The sequence below is a fragment of the Prenolepis imparis genome, unplaced genomic scaffold, assembly GCF_030444845.1.
Source record: "Prenolepis imparis isolate NDT839.2.m4 unplaced genomic scaffold, iyPreImpa1.0 SCAF_4, whole genome shotgun sequence".
Taxonomy (NCBI): Eukaryota; Metazoa; Arthropoda; class Insecta; order Hymenoptera; family Formicidae; genus Prenolepis; species Prenolepis imparis.
The window spans coordinates 9,968,135-9,990,301 of record NW_028141162.1 but is presented as its reverse complement, the minus strand read 5'-3'; the positions used below and the strand labels follow the sequence as shown (position 1 = coordinate 9,990,301).

Below are 22,167 nucleotides of genomic sequence, written 5' to 3'. Positions count from 1 at the left end.
GGCGTCGGAAGTGATGTCACATGAAAGACGACATATATGTATTGCAATCTCTAGAGACGACGCGATCCATTCTGAACTTTCTACCTTTTCCCTATTCTCTATCCATCTATTCCAGCCTTCACTCGATATCCCTTTTTCCCTCGACTTAAACATTTCGTTTCGCTTCCTGTTTACCAACGATTTGTCTTCGATGCAGTATTTAATCGATCATAAAATCCGCACCTATCAAGATAGATAGGGAGCATTATTCTTTCCGAAACTTATTGAGAAATTTTCATAAAAAATTTGTAAAATTCCGCGCACAAGATTTTGCCATGTAAAATAAATAGAAAAACACGCACAGTAAGACATAAATAATAAATATGCCCGAGGATAATTTTTAACGTGACGATTGTAAAGTAAACTCTGAAAGAATATCTAACGTCATGTTAATTATATATAAAACGCTGCAATATCCTTGCGTCGGGTTTAGTAACTACTTTTATTATTCAACGCAACGTTTCATACTCATTTGATTGTGCAAATCCCCGTGACTTATCTGGCAGCGACAGGATAGAGATCACAATGAATATGTATCGTAATAAGCTACATATATCCATGACTGCGATTGCCATCTTTTTCCACTTACGTGCTCCCACAGAACGACTGTCTCGAACTTTACGCTACGTGCACGACGAGCGCATAATTACCGCCGCATTCTCCCATTCCCGTAGCTTTTATTTCCCGAAACGCTCTTGTGCTCTTTGTTTTTCTCTCTTTTTTTTAATGCTGCCTTTACGTGCTTTCAACGAGATCGTTAGTGACGTCTGCAACAGAACGCACTCGACTGCTACCATTACGCCTTATAGCTAGATAAAAATGAATTCAAGAAGCGAGTCGATTCCAGTTACGTATCTCGCTATCGCGAAGATCTTTGAAGTTACTTTCGAGAGAGCGAAAAGAAGCAGATGCAAACTTGATCAGAACAATTCTCGCATGATCAATATTTTCGCTTGTATATAAGACTTTGGTATAAAAAGAGATGATTGTGTGTATATATACATATATATATATATATATATTGGGTGCAAAAATATTGATCTTGCACGAATTATTCTGATCAAATTTGCATCTATTTCGTGCTCTTTTTCGCTATATATATATGTATACGTTAAAAAATATCATTTCAGAAAAAACCTTTACCTTTACCAAATATATTTACGAATTAATTAACTTTCTAAGTAAGTAATTAACTTTCTGTAAGTTGAGCACGTTGTTAATAACAAGAAAATTGAATTTTCTATCAAATTTTAATTGTTGAAAAAAATAGTAATGTAATAAATTGCTTTGTAAATAAAACCAATATGCACATAATAGGAAAATTAATTCCAAAGATTTTCCATCTTAATTAAATGCGGAAAATATTAATCAATTTGGGAAACTTCGTAATAAAGTAATAAAGATCTAATAAAAACAATGTTTCCTCCTTTTTTGTTTAAATTGGAATTTTGTTGCATGATGTTGCAATAAAAGAATATTTCAAAATACGATAGAGAGAGAGTACGACGGCCGATTTTCAACGAGCGCAATACTTAGGAAGTATCCTTACCTCGTATCCTGCGAAGACGCGGGGAAAATAATAGCCGCACGCACAATGCGTAACCGTTCGACATGGCAGGACATTAGACATTCACGGCGCGAGTTTGTACGCACAACACGCGTGAATAGAGCGTTACGGGCGTGACGCCACGATCCGTCGAAAACGTGTTTTACGACATTACATTACAATGCCACGTTGGAATCTTGTTGGCTGCATTACGTGATTTATAATCGGACGCGTCTCATTATTCAAACGTCATTTACCGCTCCGTAAATGAATTTCTCGATGTCGATCTGTAATTTTGACGACGCGATTGTCATTCGCAGCCGGGAAAGCAAGCCACCTGTGAGATGGTTTTATCGATTTTCAAAAGTAGCAAATGTAACATCTTTAATTAGAGAACTCTGCCAACTCTGAATGTGGATTCAATGATTCCCACATTGGAAGAAGAGATAAAAAAAACATTTCATTCAAATCATGTTCAAAACGATGGTGAGTTATACCTTTTCACAGATAAATTATATACGCCGCAGTTGAATATAAATTAAGAAAAGAACTTTCCGTGACTTTAAGATATCTACAAGTTACTTTTTTTAAACCGCATATAAGTACGATGTGTAAACTGGAATGGAAACAGCCGATAAATAATAAATTTCACGTATCATTACGAGACATTATCGCAAGCGGTCTGTTCACCAAACACGTATTCCATGGAGTAGAATTGAGCGTCGATGTGGTCGAAGTATTTTCCTCTCGATTTCTCTCGGCCATATAGCAGAGCAAGATGTTCCTTCGTTCTCTATAAATAATTGAGTTTATGGACTCGGATAAAAGCACACTTTTAAGTTTCGAACACGTTGCCTCTCGCCTCTTGACTTCCTCGACGATAATGTTCGCGTTTAGTTCACGACACGGTACTCCCGATCGTTGAAACTATTGACCCTATTCTCACAGTTTACCTCGCATATTTATATATGTACAAATCTAAAATTGTGTACATTCCCCTATATTTCCTCCCCTCAGCTCTCCCTTGTATTCATTCAGACTTATAAATATTAAAAATTTAAGCAACATGGACGACCATTGTAAGAATGTAATGAACAAAATGAATGTAATTTTGTGTACGTAATAAAAGGACCATTTTTTTTATTATAAAAAACAAAATGTAGGACAAACAACATGTAGAGTATATACGGATGTAGGGTACGCGCGTTCTCTGCCGCAATATTTTCTTGTACGCCGTTATTTTAAATGCAATGTCGCCGCAAAAATACCAGTCCTCGTACATTTAGGAAAATATCACTGCACCACGGTTTGTTAACCAGTAAGAGTATTTCTGTGTAAACAGCCGCGTAATTGCTGTGGACGGTGCAAACGGTTTATTGCTGTGGGCGTACATATTATTAGATATATAGAGTAACCGTTTGCGCGTCCTGGTTGCGCTCGCTTGCTTTTCGCCGGTTCGTTAGAGCATGACACACCCTTGTTAATTCTGGCACAATATTTAAGCAGAGGTTCATAACCATTATCCGTTCACGGTAGCTGCGGTAAATCGCGTAAGCCCAACAAACAGGTGCGAGTTATAACGGAATTGTAATTTTACGTCAACAATTTTTCAATCAGCTTACATCGGCCAATATCCGCAACACCAACCACGCTCGGCAAACGCGCGTCATATGGCTGGACGAAATCTTTTTTTTTTTTTTTTGTTAACGCGTATATAAAAATCTTTCACGAAAAGAATAACTCTGAAGAGTGCGTTTTAACAATACCGGGTGTTTCGATCGCCTAATGGCTGCGCGGCCGATGATGGCGACTGTTTTTCATCAGAAGTACGTGAAAAGCGAAGTACGGTCGGCGAAGTTGACTTTAGCACCGCCGCTGCGACGTGATTATTTAGTCGCGCCGTTTTGCATTAAAGAAGAGAAACTACGGAAAATACGGAATAACAGCGCGAAGCTACTCCTCTGTACTCGGCTAGAGACTCGGCTAGAGCTGCTTGATAATATAGAAGGCACTCCGGATGAATGAATATCGCAGAACGGTTTATGGAATGAATACAAGCACAATGGTTTGTCGACGAAACCAATTGAAGGGGATGGGCTTTATAGTGCTCGGCACGTATAATTTAGGCGACATTATTTGCTAATATGACGGTTCGAGAGAAATAAATGTTAAATATTTGTAGAAAATTGCCGACCGCAATCGCGGATGTTGTCAAATACTCGAGCGAAAACTATCCAACTATCGCAATAATTTGATTTCCGGTAAAACAATTACATCTCGATTCTGATGGCGTAATAAATAATGACATTCGATCGTCAAACAATTGATTGATCCAATGTATGTACATACTTTGCAAGCAGAATTTTCTCGTTTTTGTAAAAAAAAAAAATATAACAATGAACGAATTAACATTTAATTTTTCCAATCGAAAGCCAAGTTAGCGCAAAATACCAAAGAGAATGTTAATACGAGATTATTTTACGGTGTAACAGAGTTTCACAAGCGACACTCGTATCACGTGAGATGCGTAGCACATACGATTCTATTCGTTATCGCGCAAATTCTCTGAATTCTTGCAATTAAGCACATTCCAGTGCTTATTCACTTGCTAGCGTAAAGGGAAATGAAATGTCGAATGAAACTGGTTCTACTCAAGATAAAGAGAGAGAAAGATGGAGAGAGAAAAGAGTGAGGAAAAGAGAGTAAGAAAAATCAGCCGCTTCCAGATATTCGGATACCGAGCCATCCGCTTTAAACTACGCGAGTCATCGCGAGCTTTCCTTCGTTTCGTGCACGATCAAGGGAGCTTTCGGAACGCTCGTTGATGTATAAAGCTTTATTAATGGACTAACGTCCGCCGCCGCAGGCTAGCAAAGTGGACAGAGTCGGCCGGAATAACGCGTTAGCTCGCTTACCGGAAAACGCGTCGCCCCGGCTCGTTCATCGGGTGTTCCGCAAACTAGGTATGGCACTTTTCTACAACGATCGGAGCTTAATCGCGTTTAGTCGGAGCGCGTCAAGCTGCGCGTCGTTTTACCGGAAATTGCGTCGATGGGAATATATTGTCTCGTCGGAGAATGCGAGGACCAGATAAATTTTCCCGTAAAATATCCCGTCGTCGTGGAGAGAATAAGACTAACTGTATAACGGCGCAATCTTTCCGCAAGAATCGAGATTTCTTTCGAAATGCGATAGATATAGAGAAGAGAAACCGAAATCTGCGACAATGATGAGAGCGAAGATTCGATCGCAACAATGATGGCTTCTTGGCGGGAGCAAGATTGACTTAAACGCGTAAACGATCTCACGTGCCCGCCATAGATCCTAAGTATCCGTCGGGAAATTATTCGCGACTTTAAACGGGCGCCGTCACAGCTATCGCCACCATTACTGGCACCACCATCACCCCGCCACCGTCGCTGCCATTATCATCGCACCACAACTCCCATCGGCACCGGCGACGTTACCGTTTCGTGCTTCTGACACCGAGGCAATACACCGGCGACTTATGAATATTTACGCCAGTTGAATATGCATACCACTGACAATGTATTATTTTTGCTCCACGGGAGATCAATATAGTACCGCACGACACACATATACGGTGGAGGCAAAAGTGTACAACGGGAGCGCGTGAGTACACGGGGTGTTCGAGTTCCACCCCAACCGCTAATGATAAAGGATTCATTGACAAAAAGCAATAGAAATGTGTACAAAGTGAAATATCTCTTAATTAGAGGTAAAAGATACTATTTTTAACTCCGAGAAGAATAAATGTGTACAAAGTGAAATATCTAGGTCTTTTTAAAGAGATAATTAGTTGACTTTATCTCGTTGTAAGAAAATTTCAAAGAAAAGATGCAACAAATTGCGACTTTTTATAAAATTTTCGTCAAGACAAACTCGAAATTACATTAAAAAATTGATTATTGACGATTGACTAAAGGTAAAAGCTAGAATAACTTAGATATCTATATATTTATCAAATTTATGAACGCATATACGGATACGCATATATAGTATGCATACAAAACTATTTACAACCACGTGCAGCACATATGACCCGTATTCGACGTTTCGCCGAACGTTGAAAATTCGTCAAACGTGACTGAAGCAACGCCGATGAGCGCTATGTAAAACATATATTTTTTAACGTGTACCGGTACGTTCTATCGTGCGAAATTCGCGGCTGTAAAAACCGAGCCGATGACCATCACAATCGATACTGTGAGAGTAATTGCATCATGCTACGAATACTGATCACAGATGATGAAGAGAGAGAAAAATATTGATGAAGAGAGAGAAAAATATTGTAAAAAAAATAATTCTTACCAATCAATGAATAAATTTCACGCATGTAGTGTTAAACAATTCTAAGTTATATCAATAGCGAATATATATAGATGCTGTTTATAACGCGAGTGTCAAAATGTCACGCGATAACAGTCTCGCGAGTATGGTGAAAATTAGCTGGAAACCTATTTCGTCCGCGAGAACCTTCGTTCTCATCCGTTGCATTCATCAAGAAACGATCATCGGTGCATTATGACCGCTCGCCGTGACCGATGTGGCACCGGTACACAGGAATTAGCCATTAAGCGGAATGACGTGCGATTTCTCGAGAGACGATTTCCGCGGTGAAAGGAGACTGCTGGAGAAATTTAATGCGCCTCGCGCACTCGAAAAAAGAAGGGCCGAGGGAGGAGGGAGAAAGGGTGGTGGTCCTGCGGCACCGTAATTCAATTAGACTCGCTGCATCGAAATTTAATGGGCCGCGACGCTGCAGCTTCGCTTTGGATCGGTGCCACGGCGCATCCAAACGCGGGCCATGTCCGATGCAGAAAGGGCACAGCGCGGCGCACGTTGCACGCCCTTTTGTGTGCCCGAAGGACCCGGCAAAAGTACTTGGAAAGGAAACAAGAACAAAAAAAACCGGGCGCACTTTACGTGTGCACGTACACTAAGCGAGTGTTTCCGCATGAGTAAATGTGTGAGTTTTCTTTTCGCGGGAGAACGAACGTGGTGCATTTATTTAACAAAGTTGTTTCAATGTATATTTATATATATATATATATATATATATATATATATATCGATGAAAATGTCAATTTAAAAATTATTTAAAAGTTTAAATACAAAAATCCGTGAAACGAGAGAGATTAAAATTATACTTTATATTATTTCCTGTAAAATAATCCCTATATACATCCACTTTTATCTCATATTTGAGTTACGTGACATGTATCAAATGTTACTATATACATAGCGTTTCCTATTTATCTACTAGAAACATTGTAATTTATGAATATGAGCGCGTATTTCTGTCAAAGAATACATCCATTTAAAACGCGACAATATTTATAAACTTTAGAATACGTGCAGTCATTGTAACGAATAAATCGAAATTAATAATGTAAAGCCGAATATGTTTAACTCATCATTCAAAATTGCATTCGCTGGTTATTGAATGGTTATTGAATATTGAGAAATCTCGGTGAGACTCTGATACTCTTTTCGTTCCCATCCTCAAAGGAAGCGCGCATCTTGCGATATTTGATTGGAAATTCTTGAATTCAATATGAGCGCAACGATTTACGTCAAACGTAAAAGTTATTGCCAAAAAATTCGCGCAGCCAATATCGATTAAAATTCAATAGGGGGTGTTTCGGAAAATCGCAAACTGTTCGATTTTTCAATTTTTATTTTAATTCTGGCAATTTAGTTCTCCGAATGTTTCCAGATTTCTCTTTTTTTTTTAACAGGAAAAATTTTGTTAATCGTAGCTCGACAGTTAACAGAATAAATTTTTATCAAATCGCGTTAGCTTGTAACGTATTTGAATATTCGATTGATCTCTTAAATAAGACCATAATCACTTACCTTCTTCGTCGATGGAGAAGATGCCGACGCCGTCGCCTCCTCGGATGCTGTAGCCAATCTTGGAATCTCCGCCGGGTGGATCCGCGTCCTTCGCCCGAACTGTGGTGACGAGGGTGCCGACCGGTTGGTTCTCGAATACACTCGCGGACACAACAAAATCATCGAAGATCGGCGGATAAAGGTTCTCGTTCACGTCGATCACTTCGATCACGAGCAACGTCTCGGAGGTCAGGGACGGTTCACCGCGATCGCGCGCGACTATCGTCAGCGTGTGAGCCTGACGCTCCTCAAAGTCCAAGCTCTGAGTTGTTCTCACTGTACCGGAAACCTTGTCGACCTTGAAGAAGCCCTCGCTCTCCATAGCGTCCGATAGGAAGTACTCCACGTTGCCGCCCGCGCCCTCGTCGGGATCCGTGGCGTCCACGACGGCTACGACGGTCCACACCGGCACGTCCTCGCGGATCTTGACGTTGTAAGTGGACAGAGCGAAGGTGGGCGCGTTATCATTGACATCGTCGACCGTCACCCTGACGAGCGCGTCCGAGTATAAGGACGGGGTGTCGGTATCCTTGCCGGCGTTATCGCGCGCGCGAATCCTCAGCTCGTATATCTCTTGCCGTTCCCTGTCGAGCTTCCCGAAGACGCTCAGTATACCCGTCACGGGATCCACACGAAAGTCATTGGTCTCCGTCACGAGGGAATAGGTGACACGCGCGTTATCGCCGAGATCGGCATCGGTGGCGTTGGCGCGCCACACGTTCGTGCCATTTAGCGCGGTCTCGGAGATCCTGAAGCTCGCCAGGGACTTCTCGAACTTGGGCGCGTTGTCGTTGACATCCAGGACGATTACCGGCAGCATCTTCGAGGCTGACTTTTGCGGCTTGCCGAGATCGAACACGCTTATATTCAGATAATACTCGCTCTCCCGTTCGCGATCCAGATAACCGATCGTGTTCAGGTCACCGGTGTCCGGATCAATGCCGAAGACGGAATCGCGGTCGCCGCTGGAGATGACGAAGACGAGTTTGCCGTTGTAATCAAGGTCGCGATCGCGGGCGCGTATTCGCACGAGAGTCGTGCCGAGCTTGAGCGACTCGTTGACCCGTATCTCGCTCGGGAAATCGATGAACTCGGGCGCGTGCACGTTCTCGCCGTAACGACTCGGTATCAGGGTGTACTCGTCGTTCCGCGACGGCATGTTGTTCTTCTCCGCGGAAGCGATCGCGTCCGTCAGTCTACGAGCCACGCCGGTGTCGTGGCACTCGAAAGCACCGGTCTCGTCCGTGAGAATTCTCGCTTGCGAGCCCAGATTACGTTTGGCGTTCACGAGATGCATGTGCACGGGATTGACGTCGGCGAAGTGCGTGCCGTCGGTGGCGGTAACGTTGATGATCCTCTCGGCGGCCTTGATGTCCGATAGATCGCAGGCGACCGACAAGACGCCGCTGGCAGAGTCGAGGGCGAAGCAACCGTCCGGATTACCGGAGACTATCCGATAACTGACGATGTTCCCGGCGTCGAAGTCGATCGCGGACACGGTGATAATCTCGGAGCCGATTGGCACGTATCGCGGTACGTGGCCGATACAGTCGATCCTCTCGAACTGCGGCCGATTGTCGTTCACGTCGCGCAGCTTCACCCGCAGTTGCATCTCCGCCTGACGCCGATATGGCAGACCCCAATCGCTGGCTCGCACATGCAGCAGATATTCCCGCTTCATGGTCTCGTAATCGAGCACCTGTTTCGTCTTGACGATACCGGAAAAATGATCGATCTCGAACGGCACCTTCTTCAGGTTGTCGATACTGTAAGATATGTAGGCGTTCTCCCCGGAATCGCGATCTTTCGCTGTCACTCGTACGACGGACGTGCCGGCAGGTTCGTTCTCGTCCAACCACACCTCAATTTCCGGCTGATCGAAGATCGGATCGTTGTCGTTGGTATCGACCACATTGATCTTCACCTTGGCCGAGGATTGCTTTCTGGTGCCCGCGTTACCCTGATCGATCGCCGATACCGTGAGCGTGTAAAAGGCCTTCTTCTCGGCGTCCAGCTCGACGGCAGTGTACAACATACCGGTCTCGGCGTTCACGTAAAACTCACCACCCTCGTTGCCGCCCACTATCTCGAGATAGACCAACGCGTTTCTACCCTCGTCCGCGTCTGTGACTTTCAGTCTGATCACCGGCGTATTGACGGGCGCCGTTTCCGGGACCTTGACCTCGTAAATCTCGCGGCTAAACACCGGCGCGTTATCGTTCACGTCGGTCAAGTGCACCGGCACGAATTTGTAGCTATATCTCTGCGGGACCCCGCGGTCCATCGCGCGCAGAGTGAGATTATAACCTTGGAGCGCGGTCTCGCGATCGAGCAGGTGCAGCACCTCGATATTGTACTCGCCGGAGCGCGGCCCGCCGACCGGGCGCACCCTGAAGTGACCGGCCGGGTCTCCGCCCACGATTTCGAGACTCGCGATTTGCCCGTGCACACCCTCGTCGCGGTCGATCACCCGCACGATCGCGTAAATGTCGGCGTTCGAGTTCTCCACGATTTCGGGCAGCTGGTGAACGTAGATCTCGGGCGCATACAGATTCACCTGTCGCACCCTGATCGTGACCCTCGCGGTGCTCGCGCGGTTGGTGCCGACGCTGCGAAACAAAGCGCCGCGATCCTTCGCTACGACTACTAGCTCGTGTATGGCGCGTTCCGCGTACCTAATGGAAAAAGTGACATTTGCTCACGTTTTGTACGTATCACATTCTATAGATAATTTATAGAGGGCAAGACACGAGTTTAATTGCAGAATTCTAAGTATAAGCTTTGTTGAAATGACAGTATGATTTAATTCGAACCTAAGTTTAAATAAAATAATAAAAAAAGTTAGTTGATTATTTGCGAATATATTGATTTTATTTAAATTTTCCTTGAGAGAGATATCTCACAATGCAAGCCGATCAAACACAATTTGATTCGTCCAAATTATATAAATTTGAAACTCGAGTTCCTGCTTCAAACTATTTAAACAGTTCGATTATGTATTTTTTTCTCATCTATCCTCAATACGCGTGACTTTCTATAAATCCGAGATAAGGAAAATAAAATACGTCGTAATACTAACCTGAGTGGTCTCGTGAGCGTTATTACGCCGCTGACCGGATGAACGGCAAACTGATCGGTCTCCTCGGCGAAGCTATAATAAATCTCGCCGTTTCTGCCGAGATCGGCGTCCTCGGCGATTACCCTGAGTATACTGCGATGCAAAGGCGTGTCCTCCGTCACGGTGGTCTCGTACTCGATCGGATAGAAAAGCGGATTGAGATCGTTCGTGTCGAGGATCGTCACCACCACCGTCGCGTCCGCGATCGCTCCGTCATGTCCGCTCGAAGTCGCGCGCACCTCGAGGACGTATCGGTCCTTGCGCTCGCGGTTCAGCACATTATCGTTACTGGTTCGAGTCCGAATCAGGAGGAAGCAAAAATCGCCGACCGTGCGCTCCTCCGTTTTGAAGAACTTGTCGCGATCACCGCTCACTATACGAAACTTGATATCGACGTCGCTGTCGGCGGACGCGAGCTTTATGCCCATCCTCTCGCTGGGCAGAACGTACGTCTTGCCGATGGAATTCTCGGGAATGGAGACGTTGTACAGGGGTTGAGTGAAACGAAACTCGGATTCTGAATTCGAAGCGGCACTCGCGTCATCCTCAAACGGCGGGGTCGTCGCGATCGACGACTTGATCGATCCGTCTCCGCCTCCTCCGCCGCCCCCGACGCGCGGCGGCAAAAAAGTCGTCGTCACGGAAGACGGAGAGCCGGCCGTGGCCGCGAACAGCCACAGCCACAACCATGGCCAGGCGTGCAACACGCGCTGCTTCATCTTACGCATGACGGTGTCGCTAGCTCATCGTCGGTGCTCGTCGACAAACACTTCCGCCCGATTTGCCCCCCGTCCGGCAGAACGCCCCGTTCTGCGAGAGACACGAGGCTTCCGGTACCGTTTCGCGTATCGGTGGCGGTCACCTGAAACAGTAAACAGCGCCGAAGTTAGGCGAAGCGACAAGTTAAGCCAAGGAGGGAGAAAAGCCCGCGGTAGTTTAGCACGTGGGGTATATACGGTCGAACGGCAAGATCCAAGATTATCTCCGACGACAGCCACCGGCTTCCACCCGATCGAGCGCGAAGACTAGACGGTTTAGCGGAGGAAGTTTAGTTGGAACGAGCGAAGGGAGGAAAGAGAACGACGTGGGGGGACGAAACTCTCCTTTACGGTTGTGCATTATTGATCGATGAATAAGTATACATACGAGACGGCAGATAGATCATTGGAGGAGTGAGACTGTAAGAATGTACAGGAAACGAATGCCGTACACTCTCGAATTATTTATTGATGAGACACTTAACTTCAAATGGACTCAATTGTCCATTTCGCGGAATTTTGTTGGACGTAAAAGGGGCAATCAAATGCAATTATGTGTCGTTATGTCGCTTCGGTGAAACGCGATTGTGATGGAAGAGTGCTGTAAAATATTCACATATCAAAATCCGAATTAAAATTCTATTAACATTACAGCGCGCGATCGATCGAGTTCTCTTTTTGAAATTTAGGTAAAAGAAATTCGGGTTAAAGATTGTTCTTTAAAGATAAGCTATATTTTGCTTCTGTATGTGTTTTCAAAGAGATATACTCTTTCAGATATGTAATATAAAAATAGAAAATATTATGATTTAGCAAATAATTATCAAATGTGTCTACAGTCTCCCTGCTAGCAATATAAAAAATATAAATTACGAATTCATAATAAGAAATGAGAAATTTTATATATATATATATATATATATATTTATATAATTTATTTGTAATATATATTATTTTATATAACGTATTTTATAATTTATAGAATATGATATATAATAATATATTTTGATAAAATAATACATTTTTTTCATATTAGCTTTTAATTATAAAATTTTATTTATCTTTAACAGAGGAACGATAAAAAGTAAATAAGAAACAATTTCAATAGGAAAAATATTATTTTTTCAAGAGTATACTAAGCCTCGGATGCATCGATGGTTTCTCACGAATTTAACCAGCGCAACTATCATTTCCCCGCCTGACAGTTTCAGAATCAAAGTTCCGATATCAGAGTAGCTCGTGTCAGAATGTAGGCGAAATACGATATGGGTGCCAGGATTTTGCCTATCTTCCTAGAGTCCTCCACTCGAATTCTCTCTAATCTTGACCAGCGATACCTCCGGCCGCGTTTGCAGAATCGATATATCTCGCGGCGCATTTGACAGCTCGATATCGATACGATATCCACCCTTGCAATAGGAACGATACCATTACGTCAATGAAAGCGTGTCTGAATAAATAACACGGTTGGCTGTCCGTTGTTAAAAGCGTTTCGAGATGTTCGCTGAATGAGAACATGACTTGTTAATTTTGAATTATTGGCCACTGGCCAGGTTTCAGAAATGAAGAAGACGATAATAATCGGAATAAGAACGATTAATAATCGCGGTAGATAAGAATCGCGTTTTGGCGGTCGCATAATTATCTCCCGGACATAAAACAAGAGCCTCGGATCGCTTCGTCCCTCGTGACTGGCAAAATTGTTGGAGACGAGAAGATTATTTTCTGCGCGCTCGGATCATTTCGTTTCGTATTTGTAAAGCGACGTCGTGCGTCGTGATCGTGATTATTAAAGGGAGCAATCTTTAATAATAAACTGAAGGAAGAGATTGGAGCTTTAAAGCGTCTAAAACGTGAGACACCCAGCTTTTTTACGCGTCTCGGTGTATTGCTCGCTCACGCGAAACCTTCACGCGTACCTTCACTCGACGTCAATTACATAGTCGCTGATTCGTAATCGGCGTAATAAAAAGCACTTTAAACTACAGCGCGTTTTTCTCCTCCTTCCGCAATTCCCGCGTGCTACGCTGCAACTTTGCGCGATAATGTATCTGGAGAACGCGCGCGCGCATGCACAGGTAAGTGTACAAGTGAAAAAAAAATAACGAGACGAGACGAGTCCGCGCCAAGTTGGCGCCTTCTGAACATTCGCGTTATGTCGCTACCGCGTCCGCGAAGCCTTGAATGCAATCCAACCTTGAATGCGCTGCCGACCGGTTGACATCTCCTCGTATTTCCAATCTCGGTACCACGTTAATGAGATGTCTCGTTTCCCTTTTACAGGCGGACCGAAAATTGCGGAATAATCTATCGTTTATTACATCGCAGAGATTAGCCATTTAATATTTCCAACAGTGCAAAAGAGAAAAATATAAATGCTACGAAAAATGCGCGTATCTTGGGGAATAATTGTTTTACAAAAAAAAAAAGTTTTCTAATTATATTTTTGAATTAAAAATTAATTTAATTCCACAAGTTTACCAGTAACACTAACTGCAAACACGGGACAGCACTGAAAATATTAATCAACATTCTCGACGATATATTTGCACGTTAGCGTGACAATGTTTGCCCCTGTATCAAATATGCTCTTCAGCAAGCGCGTCGACCGCGGAATACATTTTCCTCGAATATACCGCTGCATCATACGGTCAAGTCCAGAGAAAAATCCCGTTGCAATCTTCCCAAATGTATTTGCATACGACGCCGGATATATAGAAAGACTCTACGCGACTCTGCATGCATACGTAAATAAAATCACGTTTCTTTCGCATCCGCTTAAATTCACTCCGGGGAGGATCAGCGAATAGACGAATAGAAAATAGATCGAGACGTTGGAGTCCAATTTCTTTCGCGATTTCTTCTTCAAAGTTCGGCGCCACTCACGAGGAAGAGAGAACGAGAGAAACGTTCGTCTGGCTAGCTAGCTGGAGCACGACTATAGTGACAAAGTAGGATTATGCGGATATCGAGAACGACGACGGACATCTAAGATTGTACCCAACGGTTTCCCGAAAGACCTCCGTTGGCTTTCTCTCTTTCAAAGGAGCCAAGCCGGCGGCGTTGAATTGTAGAAACAACGAACCGTAGCGCGAAGCCTTTGACAGCAGCGCAAAAACATTCGAGCGAAATTACGTGCTTCTTTTTTACCTCTTCCGATGAGATTTAGACAGCTTTGAGCTCTCCACGGAGAGCTAAGAAAACGGATGGGTGAATGATTTTTCAAGCCCCGAAGGCGGGTCTTATATCGTTCGGCGATCGCGACAATGCTCGCGTATAGAAACTCGTTTTGCCAGTTAAATCGAGCGTGAATTGCGATGCCGTGCGCAGAAAACGGGAGGCGGGATTCGCAAGAAGGATGGCGAACGCGAAGGCCGAGAATTTAAAAACGATCGAGGGACCTAGATATGGCGAACAGAGAATAGAAAAAAAAAAATCGCGCGCAGTGAATCGCTCGAGAATATTCCCGCGATATTTTTTCATATACGTACGAACGTGCGTATGTTCGTTTTTCGGCACACTATCGGCGAAAAAATGCGAGAATCGCGCGGTTATGCGAACGACGAGCTGAAACAACATACGCCACTACGTATATTTCGATGCAAGTGCGATCGTCCGTTTTTGAAGGGCAAACAGGTCGCGAAGAGGTGCGCGAGAAAGAGGTCAGTACGATGGGGTGATGGAATTAATTTTTTTTTCCAGCTCGAACCTAGTACGTGTCGTACTCGCCGTCGTCGTGTGTTACGAATTTCAGTCGGTTTACGGAACAAACACGCACCTCGCTGGCCTCATCTCGATCAAGCTTAAAAAAGGCACTGTTCGTTTGCTTGCGCAACGACGTCAAAAATATTCGACAGTATTGTTATTCCCAAACGTATGCGGCGATGCCAACATATACCTGCCTGTATTCTCGAGTCCTTTAACCAGAAAAAAAATAGAAACGAAGAGGCAAATCCGATTAATGTCTACCGTTCCCTAATACCGTATCTTTGCGCGCAAACGTAATCGCTCTGAATTCGTGCCGTTTGGCTTTTATCTCCTTGATGCAGCAAAGGAACATGTCCGTCTGTTTGCTGTAATGACACTTGAAAACTTTTGCAACATTTCCGGCATACGTTTAATTAATCTGATAGCAAATTGTTTACTTTCCCCGAAATATTTTCTCGATATAAACTTTCTAAATCTTATCATTAGATATCATTACGTATCAGAGTCTTATTACTAATCTTATCGTTAGTTCTTTCAGAGAAAAAATACTTTTCACGACAGAGAACGAGTAAGCTGAATAAATTTACCTTGGTTGTCATCTAGAACATTCCGGGAAACTTTTATTCAAAAGTTATAAATTTTAATTTTTTTTAACTCAAGTTAAAAAATAGTATATTCATTATATTATCCACTGCTTTAAATCGATAATTTATATATTCGACTAATTCGCGTTATTGCAATACGTATTTCTGTGCCGATTTTATTTCTTACAGATGTTTCGCCTCTTAAAAGCACACCAGAGTTTTTATAGGATAGAAGATCTTTTCTTATCTCTGAGAAAAAGCGAGCCATGCCAACACGCCCTGTTCGAGATATCTGCTCAAGAGTATCTTAAAATACACATTAATATTAAAGTTCCTCGATGAGCTAACATGTAGAGTATTCCACAAACGCATTTCTACTGTATATATTACCAGATTTTGAAAAATTCTCTTTTATTTACAGAAAGTAAATACTAATAAAAAATTAAAAAATCAGGAAATTGTAAAATGGAGAACATTGTATTATCATCGGCGCGTTAATGTTTCCTCAATTGAAAATATAATTCGTATATAAATACGATAGAATAAATATATTTATCTAGTACTCAACGATATTGCAATATTATGCAAAAATTGAAAAAAAAAAAAAAAAAAAAAAAGACCCGCTTAGGGAAACCGTTATTCGCATGATGTTCCACGTATTTCGAGATAGAGTCTTGGGAGAGGAAATATATGTATATTACCGCATCTCGTAATAGACACGGTACGTTTCGCTCTCTAGCTGAATTATCCAGATGAGTTTCAGCGACACTTATCGACGATTTGTAGACCGCGTTTCCCTCGGCTCGCCTCGCCTTATACATACTTTGTATCGGCGTAACGCGCTCGCAAGAGAGCGTTTTCTCGATCAAGAAGAGCGACCAAGTTTCCCGGCGGAGTCGTGTGGTCGAGGGAGGTTCCGGCGATGGAGTATTACTAAAAAGATCGAACTTTCTCTAAGCCGTTTATTGCACGTCGTGCCGTTACGTAGATGGGATTTCTTGCGCTTCGTCGCGCGCAAAGTCTGGCGGATCGCGTTACACTCCGACGTACGGCGTCGTCTAATGTACAAAGTTTGACAATGTCGAATACGCGACGGAACCGGCGAACAAGAGGACGAACGTGCCCTTCGGGCATTATTTCCATTCTCACTCCCCCCATCTCTCTCTCTCTCTCTCTCTCCTTCGCCAACTTGGCGAACTCAAATTGTCCCGCGGTCTAAGCCGCGATATAATACTTCCGGCGCCGTTGTGCTTACGCTAATAACATCGTACTTCGCCACGTAATTGCACGGAACACGGAGAGACGCGCGTCTTCGATAAGAGAATACCGTAATACGTTGGCGCCACATAAACACGCCACCGACTGACTCTATTCACGAACGATATAGTGTTCGAGGAAAAAAAAAAAAAAAAAAAAAAAAAATGCGGGTTTATCGAGATTAAAGCGCGTCGATATGGGATCTCGGTGGATTCGATTATCATTTTGTAATTTACTCGCGCCGGCGAGATTCGTTAATTAACTCCGCTCATCCCCCTTTCACGGATTATATCGCTGAATTGTTAAAATGTAAAGGAGAAACGAAAAATTATTTAGATATAGTCGGAATATATGTATATATGTTATGCTAACACACGGAGGATATCGTTGACGGAGCATATAACGGATGCTGCAGTGACAGAAATTATGCAGAATGCACTCCGATCTGTCCGTATGAGATTTTTTCCCGGGAAAGTGGGTTTCCGTGTTTCTCGTTGCACGGCGATCTAGTTACGCAGCGCATACATACGTCACGCGCGTTGAAAATATATATTCCCGTTCCTCCTCGTCGCTCTTGTACCGCGAATGCACACCTGCAAATCGTGTAATGCAGGCGACTTGTTGAGTACACAAATGAAGAACTAGCGAAGCCACTTTGGCGAGACGTGGCTGCCGCCGCCGTCGTCGTCGTCGAGGCGCTCATGTGAATGCAACAAAACGTTGCAGTGCGGCTTTAAGGTCCGGGTAAAAGGAAGGTAGGCGAAGGTAAGCGAAGACGAGGATCGTGCGGGAACGCGCGCGATCATTACTATACCATTTCTCCGAGCGAGATCGAGCGAAGAAAAAGGAGAGAAAACTTATACACATACAACAAGAGAGAAAGAGAGAGAGCGTATACGGCAAAAAGCGACAAAAGCGACGCTCTAACTGCCGGCACCTTCGAACGCCGTAATCCAGTAATGCAAATACGATTCTCAGCCATGATTTTCTTACTTCTCCCTCGCGTATCGCAATGTACATTTTTTTCCCGAGCTCGCTGTACTTTGTCCGTTTTTACACCGACCCGGCTTAACGACGGGCTTGGAACTTCGCTCACAATCGTCTGAAATACCCATCTACGTATGCGCATAAGACGGAGAGAGTTCGCGATTATATATGCTCTCGTGCTTATATTCACGACTTCGCTATTAGTCGTGCGTGAGATTCTGCCGAGAAAATAAACGTATTATAAAGACGTAATTAAAAAAACATTAATCATAAAAATGTGTATTAAAGCTAAAATAATTCTGTAAAATTTCTATCGATCCAAAACCCATTTCGAATAGATGAAATATTCGGACTAATGTCATCTCCTCTTGTGAGTGATTTTTTTTCGCTTTATTCCACCCTGGCTGGCAAACAGGATCGCGCGATACCAGTCTCGTCTTTCCGAATGGGATACAACCGCAATGGCGAACAATCGCGCTGACGATCGGACGAGCATCGACCGACTCGCAACTCGAGCGAAATGGAGAACGCGCTCTCGAGCTCGCTCGGGACCGACGCAATGGCGAACGGGCCCACCCGCATTCGGACGTCGGCCTTGACAAATGGACGCAGGCGATTAAATCAATCCGGCGAGATATGGCTCTCTCGTGTTAGCGCGACACGTCACGTTGCGTGGCCCCGCTATTTATGTGCTTCCACGCGATCGCGATCCCGGAGAGAGGCGGCGCCGGCTTCATCGGATCCCGTTATATACCGCTCTCGCCTCTTGTCGAGCTGAACTTTTTGGTTTTGTCGGCGCCTGCAGAATCGATTTGTTAACTCGTCAACTATTCCCGCGCCGATAAAGCCAATCCCGACTTCTTCATAACGATCGATATGTTCATTCCGACGATTAATCGTCGTCGTGATTACTCGTTAGGCTTATAGAATGGGTGAATCCGAGCGTTAGCGGGGAATGAGTTTCTCCTGCCTTTCCTCTTTCTCGTCTCTCTCTCAAGCGGATATAATTCCCCGTGATATGGCTCACTGCAACGATTATTCTGTGGACGAATCGGAATTACGGGTCCTTAGATCGCGCGACCATATTTAGTGGCGCGGCGGAAACCAGTTCGCTAACAAAGGCTGCGAGCATATATTGGCGTTAATAGGGTGTAGGAGTGATCTTAATGAGGTAGACCATCGAGGCGAGCGTGGGTACCCGCGTACCATCAAAAGTCCGATACTCGAGCGGAAAGGACAGAACCGACCGCCTTTGTCCGGCTCCTATTCGAAAGGCCGCAGGATTCTACGACATGTAATGGATTTATTTCCAGGGTCCAGGTTACGGGCGTTGTTCTTTCCTTTATCCTCGATACAAGACATAGAAAAGCCGGACAATCGAGGGTGAGTCGTGTTCGAGAAAATCGGGGAAAACTATATATGTATATATACACGTATACATATGTATATATACCTATATATAAAGTTTTTTCCAATTTTTCATCCCTAGTGAAAAACATGTTCCAGATAATCATCAGGAAAAGAAATCGCTACTATGGAAAAGTGAATGGACCGTATCAAAGGGAGCCCAGGTATAACTTACGCCTGTTTTTAGCAAGGACTCTTTCGATCGTATCAGAGTACACCGGAATGATTGTGAAATATACGGTCGCGTATTTTTATCTTCACCCAAGTATAAACAACTATAGACAAATACGATATCGTTGTGTGTAAAACGACATATGATAGTATGCATGCAACATCAACATGGTGTACCTCCGTATATGTATTTGACAGAAATCTTCTTTTTCGTTTCCTTTGTATGATACTAAAACTCTCGTATCGCTAACAAATAAAACTCAAAGTAAACTCGAAAGAAACATCCGTCCAATGTTTATCTAAACCAAGTAACTCTCAACAACGATTCAGAGACAGGAGCTAAAATGTACCTGACTTGTATCTGCCATTGAAATTAAAGCAAAGATGATATATACATACATTTAAAAAATATCGCGGCTCACCGCGAAAATGATATACATTAATTTAATGTTGATGTGCTAAAAATCATTTTAAAAATAATTAAAAACAATACTTAATAATAAATTTATATTTAGATATACATTAGAAATATTAGTGCCGCGCATAAAGACATGTATCTATTTTTTTATCTAAGTTTTATTTTCTAATATATTTCCACGCCATATAATAACTTGTGTTATCCATTTTGAAAATCCAGGTATCTATTTTATATAATTTGTAGGAAATTAATGATGCATTTTTGCAACCAATTTTGGAATGCCCCATCCATCGCGATTAATCCGGTTTGAGAGCTTGACACGAATATTTGCGTTAAACATTTTTTATGGTGGCAAGTTGCAAATGCATCCACGACAAACGTGCTGAGAGACACTCGGAACTCATTCTATTACTCTGTACAATATTACGCTTTCGCCTGACATTTCACGAATAGCAAGCTGTCGTCGCGCTTTCATCTATGATTTTTACCGATATTGCCCCTCTCTTTCGCGTTACTTCCGCAACTCGTTAATCAATGCTCGATCAATGCAAACGTAAACCCAATAAACAAATATGCTAAACAAAGTCTACATTTATTTATTTAGTTATCACGCACACTGAATGTTACACGTTGCTGGAATTAGTTCTTGTTCTCAAGTCTGTACAATTCTATAAAAATTGAAATATCCTCTCAAATTTTTCTATTTTCCTATTTATTATTTTTCAATATACATACACGAGTGCTTGAGCGATAGAATAGAAACTCAAGAGTAATGTAAAACTCATTGTGCACGAAAGTTCCTGTGGTCATGTATTATGGAGAAGACGAGGAGCAGAATTTGCCGACTCATCGCGTACCAGCAAGTTCTACCATCAACTAGATAACGAAACACGCCAAAGGCCATCTCACGTTCCTCTCATACGTGTCCTCTTATACTTTTATACAAGTCGACCGATCCGCGATCTAATTCGACATGGGACGAATGACGCGCGCGTCCAGCGCGATTCCTTTCTGATTTCCCGATTGGATTTCGCCGGATCGGCCGTTTAGTATTGTCCCCGATATCACAGATGAGACAGTTCGATCTCTGCCCTGCGACGCATTGTCCGCGCACAGTATTCGGCGATTCGTTCCGTTCGTAGAAAATGGCACGCCATCAGATGTTCGTCTCTAGAAGCGGTCGCCCTTCTTCCCCTCTTCACTCCCTATAGGGAGTCCCGTATATAGGGATTTTTATTATTATCGCGTTATTTATCGTCGTCATTTTCCCTCCGATAAAACTCCCATTGTTGCCGGCGTGACGTTGAGCAGCAGAGTTATTTATAATGATTGCCGTCTTGCATTCGCGCGAGCGGATCCTGCTGACCCGCGGCCGCGATCTATTCGTCGCGGCAATCGCCAGCCAGGCACCTGTTGGTTCTTCACCGAATGAAATATAAATTTGATGACGACGATAGCGGCGCTCGCTCGCTGCGTGGGTTTTCGGGATGCGGAGGTAGCGCGCGCGTAGACAGCGAGACTCGACGAGATATTAAATTCCTGCGATTCACGCGCTTTGCCTCTGTCAGCGCTGTCGTCATTATTTTAGTTATTCTTGCCCCGTGAAAAGGATTCTGCCTATCGCAAGCCCGATAAGAGGATGTATTTCTTTTTAGATGTACAATCATTTTTTAACAACTGGGACTTTAATAGAGACTCTCAATGTGTAATATGCATTTAAATGGGCTAGAACGAGTCAGGAAAAATTTGCATTGAAACTGATGGACACAAATTTTCCTTGGTACGATAAGTAATTAAATAAATCTCAATTTAAGATTTTTTTATTTTTAATAAACTCCTCTGCCCCCCCTAAAGCGTAGGCGAGAAAAATATCGGAGCAAAGTCGCTGAATCGGGAATCGGTTTATTAAAAATAAAATTTCGAATTGAGATTTATTTAATTACTTGATACCAAGAAAAATGTGTGCCCTGTGCACAACTAATCAGTAATCAGTCTCAATGAAAATTAATTTTTCCTTGAAACTGATGCCCTACCATCCGCGTTTGGCTCTTCCTAGCCCGTTGAAATTTAAATTGTTCTTTATTTTAACGAGTATCCCGATCGCACGTATGAACAAAGTTTCGACGAATGTTGAGGTATATAGATATTAGGATAAATTCTCCAGAAGATTTTTTTATCTTTCTTTTTTTCGCCTTAACCACAATTTCGTTGCACCCACGCAGTCGTATTACGTGCACTCGTCACGTATCGGCAAC

The 22,167-nt window shown here is 43.3% G+C and overlaps 1 protein-coding gene across 9 annotated transcripts in view; it reads right to left on the bottom strand.

Moving 5' to 3' along the window:
• The window catches only part of Kug (FAT atypical cadherin kugelei), a 310,268-nt gene that overhangs the window by 189,244 nt on the left and 98,857 nt on the right, over positions 1-22,167 (bottom strand). For all 9 annotated transcript variants that reach the window (XM_083036464.1, XM_083036465.1, XM_083036470.1 and 6 more), the window contains exons 2-3: positions 10,584-11,484; positions 7,466-10,179 (exon numbers count right to left, since the gene is read on the bottom strand). In XM_083036464.1, the coding sequence (XP_082892590.1) occupies positions 7,466-10,179; positions 10,584-11,350 (3,481 nt within the window). In that variant the 5' untranslated portion in view covers positions 11,351-11,484. The remainder of the gene's footprint in view (positions 1-7,465; positions 10,180-10,583; positions 11,485-22,167) is intronic.